The 22,638-nt window shown below is 51.2% G+C and overlaps 1 protein-coding gene across 1 annotated transcript in view; it reads left to right on the top strand.

Annotated features, from left to right (window-relative positions):
* The first annotated feature begins 5,067 nt into the window (after positions 1 to 5,067).
* Positions 5,068 to 22,638, top strand: part of BCAS4 (breast carcinoma amplified sequence 4) — a 61,642-nt gene continuing 44,071 nt past the window's right edge. The window contains exons 1-2 of the mRNA XM_059897394.1: positions 5,068 to 5,262; positions 21,326 to 21,397. Of these exons, the coding sequence (XP_059753377.1) occupies positions 5,083 to 5,262; positions 21,326 to 21,397 (252 nt within the window). The 5' untranslated portion in view covers positions 5,068 to 5,082. The remainder of the gene's footprint in view (positions 5,263 to 21,325; positions 21,398 to 22,638) is intronic.

The raw sequence follows: 22,638 nt of genomic DNA, 5'->3' as shown, positions 1-22,638 counted from the left end.
GAGAATTTACAGAAGGCACTAAGCTCCCGCCTGGGTCACCGAAGCCCGGCCACTTCACACCTTGCTGGGCAGGGTCTTTTCCCTCCAGCGTCTGTTTAAACGGAGGCAGAACAAACAGCCTGGGACCCACATTTCAGTAGCTGGAGGGGGAAAGAAATGCCTCTTTCCTCTAAACCCAGGATTCTCCCCTCACTTCCCAGGACCAGGGCAGCTCTAGCTGGAAAGCCAAACGTCGACACGTAGGGAGCACTTTGAGTCTTGACGCTTGGCCTCTTGCCTCCAAAGCTACGAGCCCCTTTGTGCAACTCTGTTGTGGAAAGAAAAGGCACAGAGAAAAACGGATCAAATGCCTGAGGAGAATCAGAAGCTTTTCTTTTCCAGGGAACGAATGGGATGTGCTGTCTCCTATTACCATAGAGAGATCATTTCAAAACTGTGATAGGAAAATGCTTTTAAAACCTGGGTTTTCACCATGCTTCTATTTAGAGGGGTGGTGTTCTAAATCATTTTGCTGGTGGCGAAACAGAGACACTAAGCAGGAAAGTGACTCCAAATTTTAGATGAATGTGTTTATTGAGGACTGACTTCCAGGTGCAAGGGCAGCCACTGGACTCCTCCAGCAATCCCCCCAAAACGCCCAAGGCGTGTGTTCTGTCCTCCAGGAACTTTCTGTCTGATGGTGGCCTTACTTACAACTTAGCGGAAGGTGGAAGGTATCAGAAGGTAAGCTTAAAGGGCTCATCTCTTTGGGGGTCAGAAAAAGGGCCGTGGAAGAGAGACCTTGAAGGCTGGGTGGAGGGCAGGGAGGGCAGGGGGCCCAGGGGCAGACGGAAACGCTGGACGTCGATGGGGAGCCCGGCAGACTTGGGGCATATTCAGGGGACCCTGGAAGCAACACCCAGACACTTTCACGGACCAAGAGATCAGAGAGAGACTGGGGCCGGGCGGGGGGTGGGGGTGGGGGAGACTGCAAACGGGGGCAGCTCCTTAATTGCCGCAGTGCAGGCCCACGGTTTCCTGAGCTTCCCTTTCTTTTCGAGAGAAGCCACAGTTGAATGTCTGCGTAAAACTGTAAAAGGTACCACATTGAAAGATGCAGGTATTTAAGCACGATGTTGTGCAAATCTAACACACCTACAGATGCCTTCGTTTGGGCCACGCTGTAACAAAACACCATAGCCTGCGTGGCTTATGAACAGCAGACATTTATTTCTCACAGATCGGGAGGTTGTAAGCCCAAGATCAGGGTGCCAGCAGGGTCAGGTTCTGGTGAAGGCCTGCTTCCGGATTTCAGGCGCTGACTTCTCCGCGTGTCCTCACACGGTGGCAAGGGCTGGGGAGTTCTCTTGGGGTCTCTTAAATTTTTTTTTATTTTTCTTTTATATGTATTTTTTTTTTATATTTATATTTTTCTTTTATATAAATATATGTGTATATATGTATTTTTTTTTCTGCAGAGCTCCTTTGTCTTCGAGTTAACCTTTGTGAAGGTGATGGGGAAACAGATCTTCCTGTGGTCTAGACACCCCAGCCTGGTCTTCTTGGGTCACCTCTGTAAGAGCACTAATTCCATTCACAAGGCCCCACCTTCTGAGACCATCACCTTGGGGTTAGGATTTCAATGTATGAACTTGGGGGAACACAAACATTTGGTCTACAGCAGCAGGCTGTGTGGCAGGGCCAGGACTCAGGTGAGGCAGGTGAGATGCCCAGGGCACACAACGAAAGGAGACCCTCACTCCCTGGGGCCAACCCTGACCGGGAGACTCCCTTAACAGTTTGTACTCCAAGTGTCTCTCTTACCTCCTCCGGGCCCTGGCTCTGCTCTGTGGGCTCCCATTTGCATCTTAGGGTTCAAAGAGAAAAGCAGTAGACAGATTGGCAAGGGAGGCTTGGTGGGTGGAGGTGTTTGAACTTCACTTGGTGAGTACTGGGGAATTAAGAGCAGGAAGAGAGGTGGCTACACGGTGCTTTGGGGGGGGCAGTGAAAAGGGTGGGCTGGCAGAGGGGCAGGGCCGCCGCCAGCTTTCCCAGTGCCAGGCTTCCCAGCAACAGGCAGTGTAGCGTGAGTAGCAGGTAAGGACCTGGGTTCTTCCCTTGGCTGATTATAATCCCTGGCAAGTGACTTAACCTCTCGGTGTCTCAGTTTCCTCATCTCTAAAAGGGGCATTAGCAGAGCCTCCCTGCCTCACAGGGTGCGGAGGAGTTCGAGGCGGGCGTCTCTGAGAAGAGTTTTGAACAGAGCCTGGCCCTTAGTAAGCTTTCAGGACACGTTCCCAATGAGACCAACGGGCCTTAGAAACGGCCGAGTTAAGCAGCTGTGGAGCTGCACACATCAGAATCACCTGGGGGATCCTTTCAACCTCCCCAACCGAGGCCACGCCCCCGACCAATTAAATCCCAATCACTGGGGAGTGGTCGCGGCGTCGGTATTTTCTGGAAGTTTCCAAGGCGCAGCTGAGCTTGGGAACGATGCTCATCCAGAACCTTGTGTGCCTGAGGCCTGAGCTGGCAGAGGTGACCTTGAAAAGACACAGACAGACAAACATTTTGTAGCTGGAGGTGAAGCCAGATGGGACGGGGGGTGCGGGGGTGGAAGGCTGTGTAGCCTCGGGGCCCAGCCGGGGGCCACTGCTGCTCCCGGGGGGTCTTCGGGGCCAGGCGGCCACGGGCGCCCCGACCTCCGGCTGCGAGGGAGCCGGCTCCCTGGCCCCGCGGAGGACTCCCGAGCAGGAGGCCGCAGCAGCCGCTCTGAGCCCGTCTTGGGCGCCAGAGGGAGCTCGTGGGGACGCGCCACGGCTCCATCCCCACAGCTGGTTCAAACTGGTTTGGGCAGGGTGCGGCCCAGGCGGGCTGCATTCCAGGCCTCGGGCTTGCCGCCTGCCCCAGGGTCACCCCCAAGCGCCTGTGAGAGGCCGGGGAGGTTGTTTAAAAATTCACCTTCTTTGTTTAAAATCATTAATTCGGCCTCCCACGGGGGTCCCTGGCTACAGCCAGCCGGACTAACCGGAGAGGGGCTCTTCTCAGCCTGCCGTGTGCTGCGTGCACCACAGTCAACGGCACAGCTTTAAACGCTGCTTCCGCCCAGCTCCCCTTCGCCCCAAAGACTCCGATTCCGAAAGGTGGGGTGGCCTTCCGGGCATCTGTGTTCTAAGCAAAATGTTTCTAAGGCATCATTACATTTAGAAAAAAAGACTAGAAACAAAATGACTCTTGGCTAGCCAGCGTGGCCCAGGGCATGAATCGCGGAGAGGCTGGTGAAGAGCGAAGATCTCTTTCCCAGACACCCCATCTCCAGGGAAAGGGGGTCGGCGTAAGCAGCACTTTTAGCTAATATCCCAGGGATTTTTTTGTTTTTGTTTTTTTTCACAATGAGTCATACTGGGCATTTTAAAAGTTTAAATACTATAACAAACATCAACAGAAGAAATAAAACGTTACAAATATAATTGAAACCCCTCCCGTATCCCTCCCCAGTTTCCTCTTCCCCACCCCAAAGTAACCAGTTTCCTGAATGCGGTGTACATCACTCCCGTGCACGGCTTTACACTTTTGCTCCATATGTCTGTATCCATAAACAATATATAGTGCGGTTTCGCATGTGTTAAAACCTTTATGTTAATGGCAGCGTGCCCTACAGAGCCTTCACGATTTGCCTTTTTTTCTTTTCTTTTTTCTTAGCATTATGTTTCTGAGATTCGTCCATCAGGGGAAGTTTGCTGTGCTCAGGGCTGTGGCTAATCTGACGCCGGTTCTGGGCTTTTCCGAGGGAGGGCCCCAGTCAGCCGGTAAGGGTGAGGGTCGGAGCTGGCTTTCTGGGTGCGTGTGTGATACGGAAGGGCTCTGAGCATCAGACGCCTCAGGATAGTAATGAATGGCCAAGTGCGGGTTCAGTGGGTTCCTATTAAATCCTTTTCCTTAGCACCTGAGGCCCAAGTCTTTGCCAAGAATTTTCCAGAAAATTACTCTGGCCTGAAGGCCTGAATGTTTGGGCGGCGATGTCGAGAAATTAGCAGTGGGAAGCTGTGGAAGTGGGAACTGTGTGTACAGTGATGGATTACCCGAAAAACGGATCAAGCATGTGCTCACGCCCCCTACCTAAGGTTGCCAGATAAAATATAAATTAAGATTTAACAGGACGAGGGTGAGGGGAGTCCTGTATATTTATTTGCAGCCCTAAGCGGAGCCCGATTTTTAAAAACGAATTTAACATTTTAAAAGACATCATAGGAAAAATTAGACCGCTAGACTTCCCTATACCTCGTTACCTTTTTTAGAACTCTCCTCACTAGCATTGCTTTGGACCCCACCCTCTTCAGCCTCTAAGGGATCTAGACTAGCCTCCTAGGGGTGCGGGTGTGTGTCCAATTTAGTGCGCTGAAGAATTCCCTGGGGAGCTTATTTTAAAAGCTGCCGCTGGGAGGAAGAGGATCGCTACATCCGACTTCCCTAATTTTTAGGACTGTCCGCCTGGCGCAAACAAGATGCTGTCCTAGGAGAGGCCTTGTGGGCGGGGTGATGGCGGGGAGGGGGTGGTCTTTAAATGAAAGGATCCTCTAAGATAGCTGTTCTCTATCCTGAATGCACGCTGGAACCACCCGGGGAGCTTTACAAACTACTGATGCCCAAGCCCCACCCCCAGGGATTCCGGCTGAATCGGCCTGGGGTGAGGCCTGGCTTCCGGGCTTTTAGAAACTCCCCGGGGCATTCTAAAGTGCTGTGGGAGCTGGGAACCGCTCCTCCACCGGATTCCAATGAAAAGGGGTGGTCTATACCGATGGTTCTCAAACTCGGCTCTATGTTAGAATCACCTGGCGAACATATAAAGTACTGATGCCCAGGTTCCAACCCTAAAGGTGGTGTGTGGCCGTCGGACTTCGGAAGTTTTGAAGGAGCCCCAGGTGACTGCAATCTGAAAGCGAGTTTGAGAATCTCTCGTTTACCAGGTGGTGCGGGGGCCGGGCGTAGTGAGCATCGCGCGCCACTGGGTGGCGCTGCCCGCTCGGCCCGGCGTTCCGGGAGGCGTGGGCCGCGGCCACTGGGTGCGCACCTGCCCCTCCTCCGCCAGGCGGGCCACGGGGCATGCAGCCGGTTGGGGGCGGGGCTCCGAGGCCAGGACGCGGCGTCGGGTTCCCTGGCAGCCTCCGCCAACTGGACTCTGCCGCGCTCCTCATGCTGCTCGTGGACGCCGATCGGCCGGAGCCCGTGCGCAGCGGGGCGCGCGAGCTCGCGCTCTTCCTGACCCCCGAGCCCGGGGCCGAGGTAGGGGACGGGGTTGGAAGCGGGGGAGGCGGGTCTTGGGGTTGGGGGATCCAGGACTCGCCCTCCCCCGGGGAGGAGTGGACGAATGGGGACCCCTTGCGCGCTGGACCCGGACCCTCGGCTTCCCCGCAGCATTCTCTCGTACCTGGCGCTGGGGCTTCGGACCCGCGCTGGGGGTCCGAGGGGCCCCTCCTTTGCGGAGCGGTGGCTGTCTGGCGTCGCGCAGAGATGCGCGTCAGGTCGCGCCCGCCCCCTCCTCCAGCCCCGGTTCTCGAGGGCCCAGACTCGCTTCCCATCCCTACCTGAGACCCCCCTCCAGCATCCTCCGGAATGCCAGACTGAGGCGCGCTCGGAGCTGCTGCCCTTTGCCAGCCTGGGCCCGGGGGAGGCTGACCCCCGGTCCTGCCCCTGCCCGGGCGCTCGGCCTGCTCTGCTCCGAGCCGATGCTACATGCCGGGCGGAGGCGGGCAGGCTGCGTCTGTGCGAGGATGCTCCCGGCCTCGGTACGCTTCTGTTGCTAGGAGGGAAAATACCTCATCTCTGGCTGTACTTTCTATTTTAAAAGCACAGAATAAAAAGTAGATCTAAAACTAGCCACTTTATCTTCCAGCTGAAGCCAGTATGTTGACAGTGCCGTGAAAGTTATTTACCGAAGTTCACCAGGAGTTATGTAGGGCCAGAAAGTCAATCCATTCTCTTTTTAAATCTCAGAAGCGGTACAGAAGTATTTAAAATAAAGGGTAAGCACCCTCTCCTTTTTCTCTCTCACCTCAATTCTAGTTCCCAGAGGTAACCATCTTTCACAGTTTGGTGTACATCATTCCAAACATATTAAAAATGCATTTACAAATGTAGGTATGCATATATACTAATAATTATACATAATTAGTTTTTACCAAAAAAACCCACGTGATACTAGAATAATGTTCTGTAACTTGCTTTTCTTTATTCAAAATAGCATGGACAAATGGAGAGTGACTTAATGGTAAGGTATAGGGCTTCTTTTCAGAGTGATGAAATAGTTCTGGAATTATGCTGATGGTTGCAAAACTTTGTGAATTCACTGAAAACCACAGAATCGTACACTTTAAAAGAGTAAATTTTATGGTGTGTGAGTTATATCTCAATTAAAAAAAATAGTATGGACATATTTCCATGTCAGAATGTATCTATAAGAGCTGTCCAATAGAAATATAATTTGAGCCAAAGATGTGAGCCGTCCATGTAATTTTCTTTTTCTTTTTCTTTTTTTGGCCACGCCACGTGGCATCTGGGGTCTTAGTTCCCCGACCAGGGATTGAACCCATGCCCCCTGCATTGGGAGCTCAGAGTCTTAACCACTGGACCGCCAGAGAAGTCCCCCATCCATGTAATTTTAAATATTCTAGGAGCCAAATAAAAAAGGAAAAAGAAACAGATGAAATTAGTTTCAATATATTTAATTTTTTCCAGTTTTATTGAGATTTAATTGACATTAAACACTATAAGATTTAGATCTGCAAGTTTCAATGTATTTAAAATAAGTGTCTCCAAAATATCCTTTCAACATGTCATCAACGTAAAAAAATTTAAGGAGATTTTTACATTCTTTTCTTTGAAGTAAGTTTTCTTTTTTTTTTTTATAGTGATTCCTTCTTTTTTTTATATATAAATTTATTTTTGGCTGCATTGGGTCTTCGTTGCTGTGCGCGGGCTTTCTCTAGTTATGGCGAGCGGGGGCTACTCTTCGTTGCGGTGCATGCGCAGGCTTCTCATTGCGGTGGCTTCTCTTGTTGCGGAGCACGGGCTCTAGGCACAGGGGCTTCAGTCGTTGTGGCATACAGGCTCAGTAGTTGTGGCTTGCGGGCTCTAGAGCGCAGGCTCAGTAGTTGTGGTGCACGGGCTTAGTTGCTCCGCAGCATGTGGGATCTTCCTGGACCAGGGCTCGAACCCGTGTCCCCTGTACTGGCAGGCAGATTCTTAACCACTGCGCCACCAGGGAAGTCCTGAAGTAAGTTTTCAAAATCAGGCTTGGACGATTGAACTTATAGCACATCTCAGTTTGGACCAGCCACGTTTTAAGCACTTAATAGTCATAAGACGCTGGCGGCTTCTGCGTCAGAGAGTGTAGGTCTTCATCATTCCTTGGCTGCTTCGTGTCCCACCATTACAGAATAATTCCTCCTATTTTCTGAGCACATACTATGTGCCAGCAGCGTGCTGCACTCTGTCCATGGATTATGTCATTGCATCCTGGCAGTGACCCAGTGGCTAGGATGTTATGTCAACTTCATAACTGAAAACTGAGGCCCTCACTGAATAAGCAACATCCTATGAATGTCCTGTAATTTCTGAACCACACCCCCAGGGATGGGCATTTAGGTTGGGTACCTGCTTAAGGGTTTAAGTAACCTGAGCGTCTTTCGTGTTCTTTCTCCCCCTTGCTCTCAGCAGCAAGATGTCACTGTGTCCAGCGGCTCAACCCAGCCTCATCTTGTCTCGATTAGGGACAGCCTTCAGGAGAAGCTGCATGTATTAACTTCATTTGCTCACTCAGGGCTCTCTTTAACTCAGACGCAGGCTGGCTCATGCTCATTTGTAATGGCCGTAATGAAGAGCCGAACTCGGGGCTTCCCTGGTGGCGCAGTGGTTGAGAATCTGCCTGCCAATGCAGGGGACACGGGTTCGAGCCCTGGTCTGGGAAGATCCCACATGCCGCAGAGCGACTGGGCCCGTGAGCCACAACTACTGAGCCTGCGCGTCTGGAGCCTGTGCTCCGCAACAAGAGAGGCCGCGATAATGAGAGGCCTGCGCACCGCGATGAAGAGTGGCCCCCGCTTGCCGCAACTAGAGAAAGCCCTCGCACAGAAACGAAGACCCAACACAGCCATAAATAAATAAATAAATAAATTTTAAAAAAAATAAAAAAAATAAAAAATAAAAATAAAAATAAAAAAAAAAAAGAGCCGAACTCCCTGTAGCTCCACGCGGCAATAAAGCCACTTAGAGCTCTTGCTGAAGTTTATTTACCCAAAGAAGCAAAAACTGCCAGAGTGGAGTCACTTGCAGCCTCTGCTTAAAGCTTAATTCATTAGCAGGTCCTCGCACGGAAGCTGTTTGCAGATGGGCAAAGGAACTGGAAAGGGAAAGTCTGGTTTGGGAACAGGTCTGGGCAGCCAGTGCCTCCTGTACCAGCCCCTGTCCTAGGGCCACTTTGGGCTTTTAAATGGAGCAGTAGGAGTCTCACAGAGAGCCAGCTCCAGTCCTAGGGGTGTCCTGGGGTTCTTAGGGAAGTGGGCCTTCGTCATTCAACACCTTGAACCCCTGCTGCGTGCGGGGAGTGAAACACACAAGGGCTCCCACTCTCATGGCCCGACTGTCAGACAGTAAACACGTAACATACAAAACCTCTAAATTGTGATGAATGCCGTGGAGAATGTGGGCATGGGTGATGTGATAGAGGGTGTCTTTGTGTCTGGGAGACATGGGGTGGGGAAGGCCTCTCCAAGAAAGCTTGAGACCCGAGTGGTAACCCCTCAGGAATGGGCAGGGAAGAGGGAGCACAGAGGTCCAGGGGGGCAATTAGCAGAGGGACCCCACTTTGTCTGGGAGTGTTCAGGGAGGGCTTCCCTGAGGCAGCATCATTTTAGGCTGAGCTCTGAAGCATGAATAGAAGTTCACCGGGCTGAGAGGTAGGAGGAAAACATCCCAGGCAGAGGAAATAACTGGCAGAGATCCTGGGGTGGGATGAAGCAGGGTGATCACCAGGATAGAAGAGCAAGCAGCAGGGAGAAGGGGGAGCTGTGGGAGGTGGGGCTAGTGAGGGGGCAGAAACATGCTGGGACTTTGCACTGTCTCCCCGGATCGAGGAGCCGCTGAAGGGCGGCATATTGAGATGAGTCAGCAGGTGAGCATTTTACTATTTCTGGTGCCTTTGGGTTTTTCTGTCCAACCAGCTTTTTGTGTTTTACTTTCTCTCTTTTTCTGGTTTGAACTTCCTCTTTTGGGGGAAGTTTCAGGCAGGATCTCCGGAAGCTGCTTCAAGATGGCAGGGAGAGAGAGAGAGAGAGATGTTTGCCTCTTGGGTGCCCTGTGATTTAGGAGGGAGGGGAGCTCAGGGCCCTCCCGAATGGCTGAGTCCTGATACCCACCCAAGGGTGAATTCCTGACCAGACTCTGAGAATTCCATTTGGTTCCTGTGCTGGAACGCAGGACAGATTTGGCCCACAGATGGGGTTAATGGCCTACATGGAAGGAAATAAAGGAAGCCAGCACTTTCTCACACCTACGGACTTTGCTTGAGTGGGCAGAGGATGATGGGGGAAAGCGCCTGTTAACCACACGTGGATTAGATCAGGGGTTGCAAACTGGTGGCCCAGAGGCTGAATGTGATGGGTTCAATTCACATAGGGGTTTTTTTGTTTTTTTTTTTTAATTTTTATTTATTTATTTATTTATGGCTGTGTTGGGTCTTCGTTTCTGTGCGAGGGCTTTCTCCAGTTGCGGCAAGCGGGGGCCACTCTTCATCGCGGTGCGCGGGCCTCTCACCATTGCGGCCTCTCTTGTTGCGGAGCTCAGGCTCCAGACGTGCAGGCTCAGTAATTGTGGCTCACGGGCCCAGCTGCTCCGCAGCATGTGGGATCTTCCCAGACCAGGGCTCGAACCCGTGTCCCCTGCATTGGCAGGCAGATTCTCAACCACTGCGCCACCAGGGAAGCCCCACATAGGGGTTTTAAATGGAGAATTTTCATGAAGAAAATCTGAGTTTCTTGTTTATTTAAAATAATGGACAGTCTGGTAATCCTAGGTCCCTATTTCCTAGTGTGGTCTCCTGTTTGCCACAGTCCCCACTCCTCCTCATTGTCTCCCTCATACCGAAGTTGGTATCAGTTACCATTTACCCTTGTGCTTGAACCTTTGAATTTTCTGTAGTCATGATAAGAGGAAAGGGAACTATTTCTCCAAACCGTGTGTCTGGACTGAAATAGGAAAACATAAATTAGCCAAAAATGCCCTTGAGTTTCAAGAAAAAATGTAGAAGAGACTGTTTCTTTGTGGAAGCAAAGAATATTTTATTGTGTCCAACCTGCAAACACCCTGTGCCTATGGGAACCCTGGCGTGTGTCTTATTCTTGTGACCTACTGATCCCCTTTCGGCATTCAAATTCAGATGTTCAGATTAGAAGTCTGTGGGTGGGTGCCAGGGCACAGTCTACTCTGTCTCGAGATGTAGTTCTGTATTAATTTATTCCTCAGATCTTTATGGAAGATCTGCTGTGTGCCAGGCACTGTGCCGGGTACCGGGGAGAGGCCAGTGAGACAGATGGCGATGCCTGCCCTCAAGGAGTGGCACCGCGGTCAGGTGGATGAGCCCACTAGGAGTCACCCTACAGAGTAACTAACGGTAATAAATGCCACGAGGGCGACACCTGAGGGGCTATGATAGGGACGCACAGGAAGATTGGAAGGAACCTCCAGGCAAAGATCTGGCATCATGTGTGTCGCTGGAGACAGGGAAAAATGAGGCCTCCGGAGGTGCCTGAGTGGGTGGACCTCAGTGATAAAGGGGAGAGGAGGCAGGGCCAGACCAGGGCCTGGGGTCAAGGGGAGGAGTCTGGATTCGATTCTGGGGTGTCATGGATAGAAGCTGTGAGCAGGGCCAAGCTGGGTGTGAGCAGGGGAAAGACGGGATCAGATCTGTGGACTTAGGGCTGCAGTGCCGGAACGCGTCGGAGGGGCTGGCGTGGCAGCAGGGGGACCGCAGATGTGGATGTCCCGGTGGACGTACACCGAGCTGGCCCGGCTCCCTGAATCAGAACCTTCGGGGGTGTGAGAGCCAAGGCCAAGGTGGGTGCTTAGAGAGGGGCAGCACTTCTCAGAAGAAAGTTCCTATATTTCTCCCCGCAGAACTGCCCAGCAGTGGAAGGACCTGTCCCTGGCTCTGAACAATCTCTTATCACAGGACAGCTGGGCTTTGGGGCGGGGGGTCACCTCGGAACCTTGGCTAAAAGTTCCCAGTCTGGCTGACTCTCAGCACGAACCGAGAAGCTTTGAAACAGGTTCCCAAAGACGGGAAGTGACCCTGGCGCCCACCAGCCCAGGCTGGTCGTGTAGCGATGTTCCTGCACAGCGGACAGTTCGCGGCTGCAGCGAGTCTGCTCCGAATGTGCCATTCCAGCACCGGGGAGAAAAGCAAGATGCACAGAGGTGTGTGCGGTGCAAAGAAAAGCTTTAAAGGCAAAAAACACCTATTTCACGCATCTATAAATAGGAGATTCGGTTAAATCGATCGCTGGGGTGGGGTGGGGTAGGTGGGGCGTAGCCAAGGTGAGAGCACTGGTGCAGGGCATGGTCCCCAAGCTTTGCCAAACATCTGCATCATCTGAGATCAGCAACAAAAAATGCTGATGCCCGGCTCCCACCCCCAGATACTCTGATTTCGTTGGTGTGGGCGCCATCTGGGCGTTGGAACGCTGAAAGCCCTCCAGCAGGGTTGGAAGCCTGGAGTGGCCAAGACTGATTAGTCTGTTGGACAATCACTGTGACTGCTAACTGTTGGGGCCACCCCAGGCCTGGGGATCTGGACTTGTAAGCGTCCCTCCGGAGATTTTGATGGCCAGCCTGGTGGGGGGCTCACAGCTTCCGTCAGTGCTAGCGGGGCTGGCCCCATGCCCAGGAATGCCTGCTTCCAGCCGCCCCAGGAGGACAGAAAACCCGTCGGTCCTGCCTGCTGCTGTGTCTACCGCACCAGCTACTGATGCCTCACGTATCAGTTGAAGAAGCATCCTTTACAAGTGTGTGCCTCCCCCCAACCCCCTTGCTCCTGGTCAGGCTGAGTGGTGGGAGGACCAGCTCTGGAGCCACACGGCCTGGGTTCAGATCTCGGCTTTGCGCTCCTGCTTCTCTCTGCCTTTTCTCCTCCAGTTGTGGGGTTGGATGAGATGATCCACGGGCAACACTTGGCTCAGGGTCAGGCCCATAGTAAGCGATCTGGTGCATTAGCTACAATTATTCACTTATTCATTCTATAGTTTATGGAGCAGGTACCAGGTGCGGACCCCATGTCAGGAGCTGGAAAGCAAGAGCGCAGGAGAGGCCCGCCCGCCCTCAGGGCTCTCAGAACAGGTGGGAGGGTGGGCGTGACACACGTTAATATTTCTACAGTGTTTGCAAGAGGGCGATTTCAGCCCTTCGCTTGTGCAGAAGATGGTGAATTTTCTCTCACTAGCACGACCTCGTGTAAGCCTGGAAGTCCAATGTTAACTTTCTATATCTGTGTACGTGAGACCAACCATAGATTCCAATTTTTGGTTTGCAAAACATAGTTGCTGCACCCACGGTCAGCATGAGCCCCCGGTTCTCTTAAGCTATCTCGGGATCTGAATTTATTCCTTGGTGCAAGTGTGATGGAAATTTGGCCTATGGGTTCTTTTAAGTGAATTGGAGTTGGTTTTAAAATAAGTTTGTTTTAAAAATAAAAAATATATGCACATGTTACAAAATCCAAAGGTCCCCGTGACCGTGGAATGCTGAGTGAGGCCCTGCCCCCCCACCCCGGTTCTCAGCCCCTGCTGCGCTGCAGAGGCCGCTGCAGGCCATGCCTGTGTCCCCTGCCATCCCCGCCCTCCGCCTCCCCCTTCTGCATTGTGCATTTTTCACTCGCTATGTCTTATACAGCTTTCCATATGAGTGCACAGAGAGCTGGCCAATTATTTTTTAGCTGCTAAACAGAATCTCATTGTCTGTCTGAATTATAATTTAGGTAACCGTTCCTCTACTGATGGACATTTAGGTTACATGGATTCTTTAGCTGTCACAAAGTCTGTTGCGGGCTTCCCTGGTGGCGCAGTGGTTAATAATCCACCTGCCAATGCAGGGGACATGGGTTCGAGCCCTGGTCTGGGAAGATCCCACATGCCACGGAGCAACTAAACCCGTGCGCCACAACTACTGAGCCTGCACTCTAAAGCCCACATGCCGCAACTACTGAGCCCACGTGCCGCAACTACTGAGCCCATGTGCTGCAACTACTGAAGCCCTCACACCTAGAGCCTGTGCTCCTCAACAAGAGAAGCCACCGCAATGAGAAGTCTGTGCACCGCAACGAAGAGTAGCCCCTGCTCACCACAACTAGAGAAAGCCCACCCACAGCAATGAAGACCCACCACAGCCAAAAATAAATAAAAACCAAAACAACCCCCCAAAACAAAGTCTGTTGCAATGAGTATCTCTGTACGGACATCATTTTGCATTTGTGCATATATGTCTGGAGGATAAATACCTAATGGGGGAATTACTGGGTCCAAGGATACATGCATTTAAAATTTTGGTTGCTGTTGCCAAATTAACCTTCTTAGAAGTCAGGGTCAAGGCGAGAGTAGAGTAGAGTAGTCAGCCCTTCTAGACATTCACACCTCAAGGTCGAGGGTCCCTCTGGGGGATGGGAACTCTTATTTGAGCTGCTGTAGGGGCCTGGGAGGAAGGAGTTCCCGTGTCTCCACTTTGGGAAGTGGATCATGATCTACTGATCAGGATCAGGGTCCTCTCAGTTTGCGATTCCAGCGCAAGGCCATTTGGAGCATCCCTTCATTTGCTCTTTCCAGCCCTTCATTCTTGGCTTGCCCCAGCTCCCAGGGTCTTTCTGCCATTGATCCAGCCCTTTCATCCTGTGCACAGAGATGAGGCTGCTTCCTCTAAAGACCTTTACTTTCCCTGTCATCTGAAGGGGCCACCATGAGTGCTTTTGGAGAAGAGGTGACATTACTAATTACATGCCCTGGATGTGGGCAGGCCTCACAGTCCTTGAGCCTGTTTCATTTTCGCCCCCGTCGTGTACTCATGGACCCTGGCCCAGCCTGGCTGGAGGAAGCAGGAGCAAGGTCAGGCCGTAGCGCCAGGTGTCAGGCAAAGCTACCACCACACCCTCCCCTGAACTTGATCTGGCTGCATGTGGGTGTCCTCTGGCTGGCATGGTGATCTGCTTTTTAAAATGCTAAGTAGATGCCAACTTTAAAAAAGTGGGAGTTTTCACATAAAAATCCAAATGTCTGGCTTCTTTAAAAATGTTGCAGCAAAAGCTACAGGTCTTCAGTGGCCTTGTTCCTGGGCTGAGTGGACCTTGTGGTTTCTAGACGGATTCTCCGGAGAGAGAGAAAGAGATAGAGAGAGGGAGAGAGAGGGAGAGAGAGAGAGAGAGAGAGAGAGAGAGAGAGAGAGAGTGTGTGTGTGTGTGTGTGTGTGTGTGTGTGTCTATAAACAGCATTATTGTGATATAATTCACATGACATACAATCTACCCATTTAAAATATACAGTTTAATGGCTTTTGGTTTATTCACAGAGTTGCACGACGATCAACCACAATCAATTTTAGAACATTTTCATTACCCCCCAAAGAAACCCTGTCCCCCTTAGCTCTCCCTCCACCAAGAACCCCTAATCTACTTTCTGTCTCTAAAGATTTACCTGTTCTGGACATTTCATAGATGTTTGGGTTTGTGTGGTTTTTTGTTTGTTTTTGTTTTTAATTTATTTTATTTATTTATGTTTGGCTGCGTTGGGTCTTTGTTGCTGCACGCGGGCTTTCTCTAGTTGCGGCGAGTGGGGCTACTCTTCGTTGTGGCGCATGTGCTTCTCATTGCACTGGCTTCTCTTGTTGTGGAGCACGGGCTCTAGGCGCACGGGCTTCATTAGTTGTGGCATGCGGGCTCAGTAGTTGTGGCTCACGGGCTCTAGAGTGCAGGCTCTGTAGTTGTGGCACACGGGCTTAGTTGCTTCACGGCATATGGGATCTTCCAGGACCAGAGCTCTAATCCGTGTCCCCTGCATTGGCAGGCGGATTCCCAACCACTGCGCCACCAGGGAAGCCCGATGTTTGCGTTTTAAAGACACCAACTGGTCAGAGGTTTGAAGTCCCTGTTCAGCCTACAGTCAGGTTTGTTTGGCCGTCATAGTGTTTTTTAATTTTTTAGGTTAGTTTTGAACATTTTCGAATAGGAAGAGCTTTCATAAATATCTAGATCACCTTTTTGTCTTTTTTCTAAGAGTTCTATTTTTTTTAAAGATTTATTTATTTATTTATTTAGGCTGCGCCAGGTCTTAGAGGCGGCATGCGGGATCTTTTAGTTGCGGCGTGCATGTGGGATCTAGTTCCCTGACCAGGGATCGAACCCGTGCCCCCTGCAGTGGAAGCACAGAGTCCTAACCACTGGACCGCCAGGGAAGTCCCCAGGTATCCTCTTTAGATGGGGCATCCCATTTGCCACAGTCCCCACCCCTCCCTCTTGTCTCCCTGCATGGTGTCAGCTGCCATTTATTTATTTATTTTATTTATTTTTGGCTGCATTAGGTCTTCGTTACTGCACGCGGGCTTTCTCTAGTTTCGGCGAGCGGGGGCAACTCTTCGTTGCGGTGCGTGAGCTTCTCATTGTGGTGGCTTCTCGTTGCGAGCACAGGCTCTAGGTGCACAGGCTTCATTAGTTGTGGCATGCGGGCTCAGTAGTTGTGGCTTGCGGGCTCTAGAGCACAGGCTCAGTAGTTGTGGAGCACAAGCTTAGTTGCTCCGCGGCATGTGGGATCTTCCTGGACCAGGGCTTGAATCCGTGTCCCCTGCATTTGCGGGTGGATTCTTAACCACTGCGCCACCAGGGAAGCCCCAGCTGCCATTTATTATCCTGCTGGTGCTGCTGTGTTTCTCGGAGAAAAGTAAAACGTCTCTGTCAAAAGTGGGAAACTGAAATAAGCAACGTGAAGAAAACATTCTTAAGCATGGCCCACTTCCCTAGTATTCATTTCCTGCCTGGCTTCTGTGTCTTTCTGAGTTTGGAGACCCTGGTGGGGTCACAGTCATCTTCTGCATGGGTGGAGCATCTCACCAAGAGTAACCTAGAGAAAGAACTTACTTGACCCTCCTCAGCTTGCATCTCGAAACAGAGAGAGTCGGAGGATTCCCACCCCCCTCCACTTTCAAGTGGGGAAACCGAGGCACAGAGATGGTCAGAGGTATAGTTAAGACCACACAGCATGAATGCAAATGAGGACTAAGACGCCATCGCGGCTGCTGTTCTCAGGATGTAGCTCTTCCAGGAGAGCACTTTTCTTCCTCCTTCCCTTGGCCTTTTTCTTTTCTCCTCCCTCCCTCCTTCCTTCCTTTCTTGCAACAAATATTCATTGAGCACTGTATTGGTTACCAATTGCCGGGTAACAAACCACTCCCAACCTTAATGTTTAAAAACGACCCCCATTTTATAGTGCCTGATTTTGTAGGTTGGTGGAGCTCCTCTGCGCCATTCTGCTCCCGTGGTGTTGGCTGGGCTGCCTCATGAGGCTGCATTCAGCTGGAGGGTTGGCGGCAGTGGAAGGTCCAATATGGCCTCACTCATGTGTCGGGCAGTTGGTGCTCCAGCCGGGGCACCTCGGTTTTCCTGCACGACCTCTCATTCTCCAGGTTCTTTTCCGCCCTGTGGCCTTTCCAGCAAACTTGCCTGCTGTTGTCTTCCAGGAGGGTAAATCAGAAGCTGCAAGGTCTCTAGACTCGGAAGTCACAGAGCGTTGCTTCCACCACATTTTATTGGTCAAAGCAAGTCACAGACTAGATTCCGGTGGAAAGGAATGATCCTACCTCTTCATGGGCAGAGTGGCAAGGTCATATTGCAAAACGATATGTGGGATGGGAGAGAGTTGGAAGGCCATCTTAGGAAACACAGGTACCTACTATGTGCCAGGCATTATTCTAGGCCCTGGGAACACAAAGGTAAATAAAAGAAAAGAAAACCCTTGTTCACCAGGAGCTTTCATTCTGTTGGGGGAAGATGATAGGAAACAAGTAAAATATATAGTAAGTTAGATGGTGATAAAGGCTAAAGAGAGAAATAAATTGGGGCAGGATGTGGCGTGGTAGGGAAGCTACAGCATCAGGGAAGGCCTCACTAAGGAGAGTCATATGAGCAAAGGCTAGAAGGAAGTATGAGATGAGCTTTACCAGTGAAGGGAACAGCAGGTGCAAAGGCCCTGGGGTGAGGGCATGGTTGGTGTGGTTGCTGGGGAGGCCTCCAGTAGGCATTTACTGATTGAGGTGGAAGATGGGGGAGGACTTTTTTTAAAAATTAACATCCATATAACATAAAATTTACCATTTTAAAGTATAAAGTTAAGTGGTTTTCAGTATATTCTTTATGTTGTTCAGACATCACCACAACCTAATTCCAGAACATTTCCATCACCCAAAAAAGAAATCCCATAACCATCAGCGGTTATTCCCTACTCCCCCTCCCCCCATTCCATGGGGGAGACAACTACTAATGCACTTTCTGTCTCTGTGGATTTGCCTCTTCTGGACATTTCACATAAAAGGAATCATGTAACATGTGGCTTCTTTCACTTAGCATATATTTTCAAGGATTATCCATGGTGTAGCACATATTAGGACTTCATTCTTTTTTATGGCCAAATAATATTCCATCACATGTACATGCCATATGTTGTTTGTCCATTCATCAGTTGATGGACATTGAGTTATTTCTACTTTTTTGGCTATTATGAATAATGTACAAGTTTTTTGTACTAACCTCTGTTTTCAGTTCTTTTGGATACATTGCTGGGTCAAAGGGTAACTCTATGTTTAACCTTTTGAGATTGGTTTCCAAACCAGGCTGGTTTCCAAAGCAGCCGCACAAGTTCACACTCCCACCCGCAGTGGATGAGGCTTCCAGTTGCTCCACGTCACCACCAACATTTGTCACGTGCCGTTTTTGTGATCGTAGCCATTCTAGTGGCTGTGATGTGGTACGGTGGAAGATTTTGAGCTGAGCAGGGCTTTGGTTTTCACAGAATCTCTGAGGAGTAGATTGAAGGGGAGCAAAAGAGGAAGCAGGGGACCAGTGAGTAACAGGCTACTGCAGTGGCCCCAGCGAGGGAAGGCAGTGCCTTGCACCAGAGTGGTGGTGGAGAGAAGTGGTTGGATCTGGGATGTATTTTGAAGGCAGAACTGAGAGGGTTTGCATAAAGGTTGGATGGGGTTGGGGGTAGGAAAGAAAGGATCCTCCCATGTGTTTGGCCTGAGTACCTGGCTGATGAAGTTTCCATTTGTGGAGATGGAGAAGACCACGGATGGTGGAGGATCATTTCGTGTTTCCTTGTGCCAGTTGCTGGTAGGCAGAGCCAGCCCCTTTTCGGCTTTTGACACGCCCAGCTGGGAAGCTGGGATTGGCACTTTGAGCAGGAGATGTGGAAGAAGGCGGTGAATACCATGATTCACGCGTGTTAAAAAAATGCTTACCTGCCATCCCCACTGACCATGCCCTGAACGTCACTTAAAGCGAGCCATTTGCTTCCCTTCCCTCGGAGTGGGACAGTTTCTGCCCCGGGGGTTGCAAAGGATGGTGAGGGCATTCATTTTGCTTATGGGCTGGTTAAAAAGGCATGTGGGCTGCAGCCTGCAGGACTCTTATTTCGGAGGCCACTTAGGGAATTACTGTGAGAGAAAATTGTCCCGTGAATGATTTGTGGGCACGGTGGGGTGGCTAATCCTTCCTGTTGGTTGGGAATGTCTTGGGACTTGTTCTTCCCTTAACTGACCAAGCAGTCAGCAAATGCTTTCTTTGCTCCCTCCCTGCTGCTTTGGGCCACCGCCCTAGGCACCAGGAGGAGGAGGTGGGGGGAGACCATAGTTGACAGGCAGCAGTAAAGCGGGCACACTTTCCCCCTCCCCAGAGAGCACCTTGGTGGTGACAAACTTCTGAAGTCAGAGAGGTGAAATTTTCGCTTCAGCATCTATTAGCCGTGTGACTTTGAACAAGTGATTTAAGCTCTCTGATCCTCTGTTTCTCAATCCATAGAAAGGGGGAAATTATGGCACCTACAGTATAGAGTTCTCCTGAGAAGCAAATGAGATAATCCACATATGGTGATTAGCCCTTGTTTCTATTACCTAGTGAGAGAGATCCATAAAGCAACCATCTATATGTGCCTACTGTGTGCCTGCACCCTGTTAAATGGCTTAGCCATGTCTATTATGTGAAGTTAACCTAAAATCCTGCCAAATGGATGTGGCACTTCCTGTCACAGGTGAGCCAACCCAGAGGCTCAAGTTAAGCCCCTGGGTTAAGGTCATACAGCTGACAAAAGAGAACGATGGGGTTCGAACTCAGGACTGACTAACTTCCTTTGTGAACAGGCTAGGAGACGTCGAGAGGCTCTTCCTATGAGCGGAGAGCTGCACGTGTGTCTTGGGAAGGAGGCTGACCAGCCAGCTGGGGCGTGGTCCTTCATGTCCCTCTGGCAGGTTTAGTCTTCCCAGGCATCTTTGGACTGGGGCATAGACCGTCTGCACTGTGCTCCATCATGCATCTGTGCCCCGTCCCGTCTCTCTCGCTTTCCTCTGGATCAGAAGGAACCACCAACCTTCCCGCTTCCACCTCAGCGGCCTCTCAGCTCCTTCTTTCTCCCTTAGTGCATTAAGGACATTTTTTTTTTTTACCACACTTTTACTTTTTGGGGGGTGGGAGGGGGACTTCCTGTGTGTTTCCAGTCCTCCCTCCACTGCGGTCCCCTTCCCCTGTCAAGCCTCCCCCAGTCAGGCACAGAAATAGTCCCAGCTGTGAGATGAAGGTTGCAGAGTTTAAAACTGCAGCTCGGTACTATTTATACTCCAGCCGGAAAGATGTTTTTCTGTGCAGCCGTTTATTTGGTTGTGGTAGTGACAGCCCAGGCTGCAGGCGGCAGGCTCCTGCACTGTATAAACATTTCTCCGGGGACAAGTGGGCAGTCAGGGCAGCCTTCAGGTGAGGGGGGCAGGTGCCAGGCCTGCCCAGAAATGTCTGGGAACACCTCCCTGGAGCAGAACAATTCGGCCTGGTAAGCTAGAGAAAGCGGTTCACGTTCCAGCTGAAACTTTCTTCCTAGGTGCCTGGTAATTAGAAGAAAAAAAAAAAATACAGGTATTTTATAAATCGTGAAAATAGTACATGCTCGAGGAGAAAAAGGGTTCAAACTAATTTTTACACAAGTGATTAAAGCAGGCAGACCCTTCATGTTCTATTTTGGTTGGCCCATGGAGCATTAAAATTTTTTTTTGAATTTGTGCCACTATTTAAAAATTGGGACATTTCCCATAAAGTTAGAATTTCTGGCTTCTCTTGAAAATGGAAGGTTCTGGCAGTACTGGCCTTGTGTTTGCTGATGGCTGCTAGTGGCCGGCTGCTGCAGAAGTAGGCAAGTGATTTTAAGATCACCCCACGCCCCAGTGGCCTGCTTCGTGTTCATTTACCTTACTGCCTGGCCTTGATAACTTTTGAGGTTTGGACCTTTCACATAACATAAAACATTCAGGGCTCCTGTGTCAGAGTGTCAGGCCTCATTCCCCAGTTCCTACTCCCCAGGGCTAAGTAAGCACTATCGATAGGGTTTCCAGATCAACTACGGGACCCCCAGTCAAATATGAATTTCAGATAAACAACAAATACTTTTTTAGTGTAAATATGTCCCCTAACTATTACAGTTTGGTAGTATCATCCCAGGCCTTTCTCTGTTGAAGCACACACGTTTCGTGGTGTTGGCACAAGGGTAGTTTTATATTCTACCTCTCCTGCAGTTGACTTTGCTCTCTGTGGTTTGTCTAGAGAGGCATTTTTCAGTGTTGATAAGAGCAGGCTTTGAGGCTGGGGACTCAAACCTACAGGAGAATCTGGGCCCCAACGCTTGTTAGCTCTGTGACCTTGAGCAGGTTCCCTTACCTCTCTGAGCCTCAGTTTCCTCATCTAAACAATGGGGGTGATGAGGGTCGCTTTGTTATCTCCTGTTAGTATTTATTTATCTCGTCTCTTTTGAGAGCTGCGTAGAGTGGATGGTCCACGGTGGCTTTAACCAGAGAGGTTGAACAGAGGTGCCCACGGGCATCAAGATTGCCACCGGCACATCCCGATTTCAAATGAGGCTACGGGAGGTTTTGAAAAGGGAAAGTAGGTCTGGAGGGAACTGGGCAGATAATCCTAAGATTTAGTTTGCTTTAAAAAAAAACGAAAGAAAATGAAGGGCATTTGTCTCCCTGGAAACCGCTTGCTGATCTCCAGGATATTGTCTCTTTCCAGGCGAAGGAGGTGGAGGAGACCGTCGAGGGCTTGCTCCTTAGGCTGGAGGAGTTCTGCAGCCTGGCTGACATGGTGAGTGCCTGCCTGGGAGGCGTGGGCGGAGGCCCAGGCCAGACCGAAGGGCCTTCCTGGGCTTCCCTGAGGAGCCACCTTGGTGGTGGCTTAGCGAGCAGGAGGCGTGGGCAGCGGCCGGCCGTGGGGGAAGCTCACACCCTCGCCCTCTCTCCACACAAGGCTCCCTGAGGCAGCCATCTTGATGACGCCCTTCCCCGGAGATGCCTTTATTCCACCGAGGAGGCGGGAGTGGGCCACCAGGTGGCACTCTCGGGCCCGATGCGGGGAGCCGTTCGGCGGGGATGCTAAGACTATATTTAACTTTCCTTGCTCTGCACAGTCCGCCAGGCAAACGTGGAGACAGCCAGGAAATGGCTTCAGGCCTGGGAGGCCTAGGAGGAGCCTCCTGGCCGGGCCCTCGCCCTGGCGGGGCGGGGCATCGAGCGCCCTCCTGAGCCCTTCGGTCCCTCCACTGTTGCCTCCTACCCTGGTTGGTGGGAGCGGCTCCTCCTGGCTGGGTGGGGAGGAACGTGGGAGATGGTGCCCTAGGCCAGGAAGACAAGGTCTCCACTCCTCCTTGTGTCTCCAAGATTGTTGCCAGACAACTGTGGGGCCCTGAGGAGCACTGATAGAATGTTCTGGAAGTTCCCAAGCTTATTGAAGGCACACCAGCACCCAGGGTTCGTGGCTTCCGCCTGGAGGCTCAAAGGGTGGAGCCCCATTTTGGGACCAGGCCTGCCTCTCCCCCGGAGCACAGGAAGCCCAGCTGGGCCCAGCCGTGCAGATGTGTACCAAGTGTCTGGAGAGACGCTGGTGAGAGCCCCAGGGAGTAACGTTTGTTGAACATCTACCTTGTGCCACACTCCGTACAGAGTGTGCTCCCTGTATCCTCCCATTCCACCGCAGAGCAACCTGCCACGATGGGTACGACTTTATCCCCATACGTTCAACAGACATCTGAGCGCCTGCCTGTGCCAGCCCCTGGGAACACTGCAGTGAACAAGACACAAACATGCCCACACGGACCTATGTGTGTTTTTCTCTTGAGAGCCAATTTTTTAGTTCAGATGTGGGTCCAGGTGGGAGCTGGGTAACGAGACTGACTTTGAACGTCCTGAATGGTCCTTTCTTCATCACCGAACATTGGGCACCTTCTCTGACTGGTCTCTTGGTGAGCCTGAGGATGCAAAGAGAGACAGGTCTGTCTCCATCCACCCTCCCCTCCCGTCCGCAACAGCCCCCGATCCCCCGAGCCCGAC

The sequence above is a fragment of the Balaenoptera ricei genome, chromosome 15, assembly GCF_028023285.1.
Source record: "Balaenoptera ricei isolate mBalRic1 chromosome 15, mBalRic1.hap2, whole genome shotgun sequence".
Lineage (NCBI taxonomy): Eukaryota > Metazoa > Chordata > Mammalia > Artiodactyla > Balaenopteridae > Balaenoptera > Balaenoptera ricei.
Note: the sequence above shows the minus strand (reverse complement) of the source record. Positions and strands in the feature narration are given on the sequence as shown.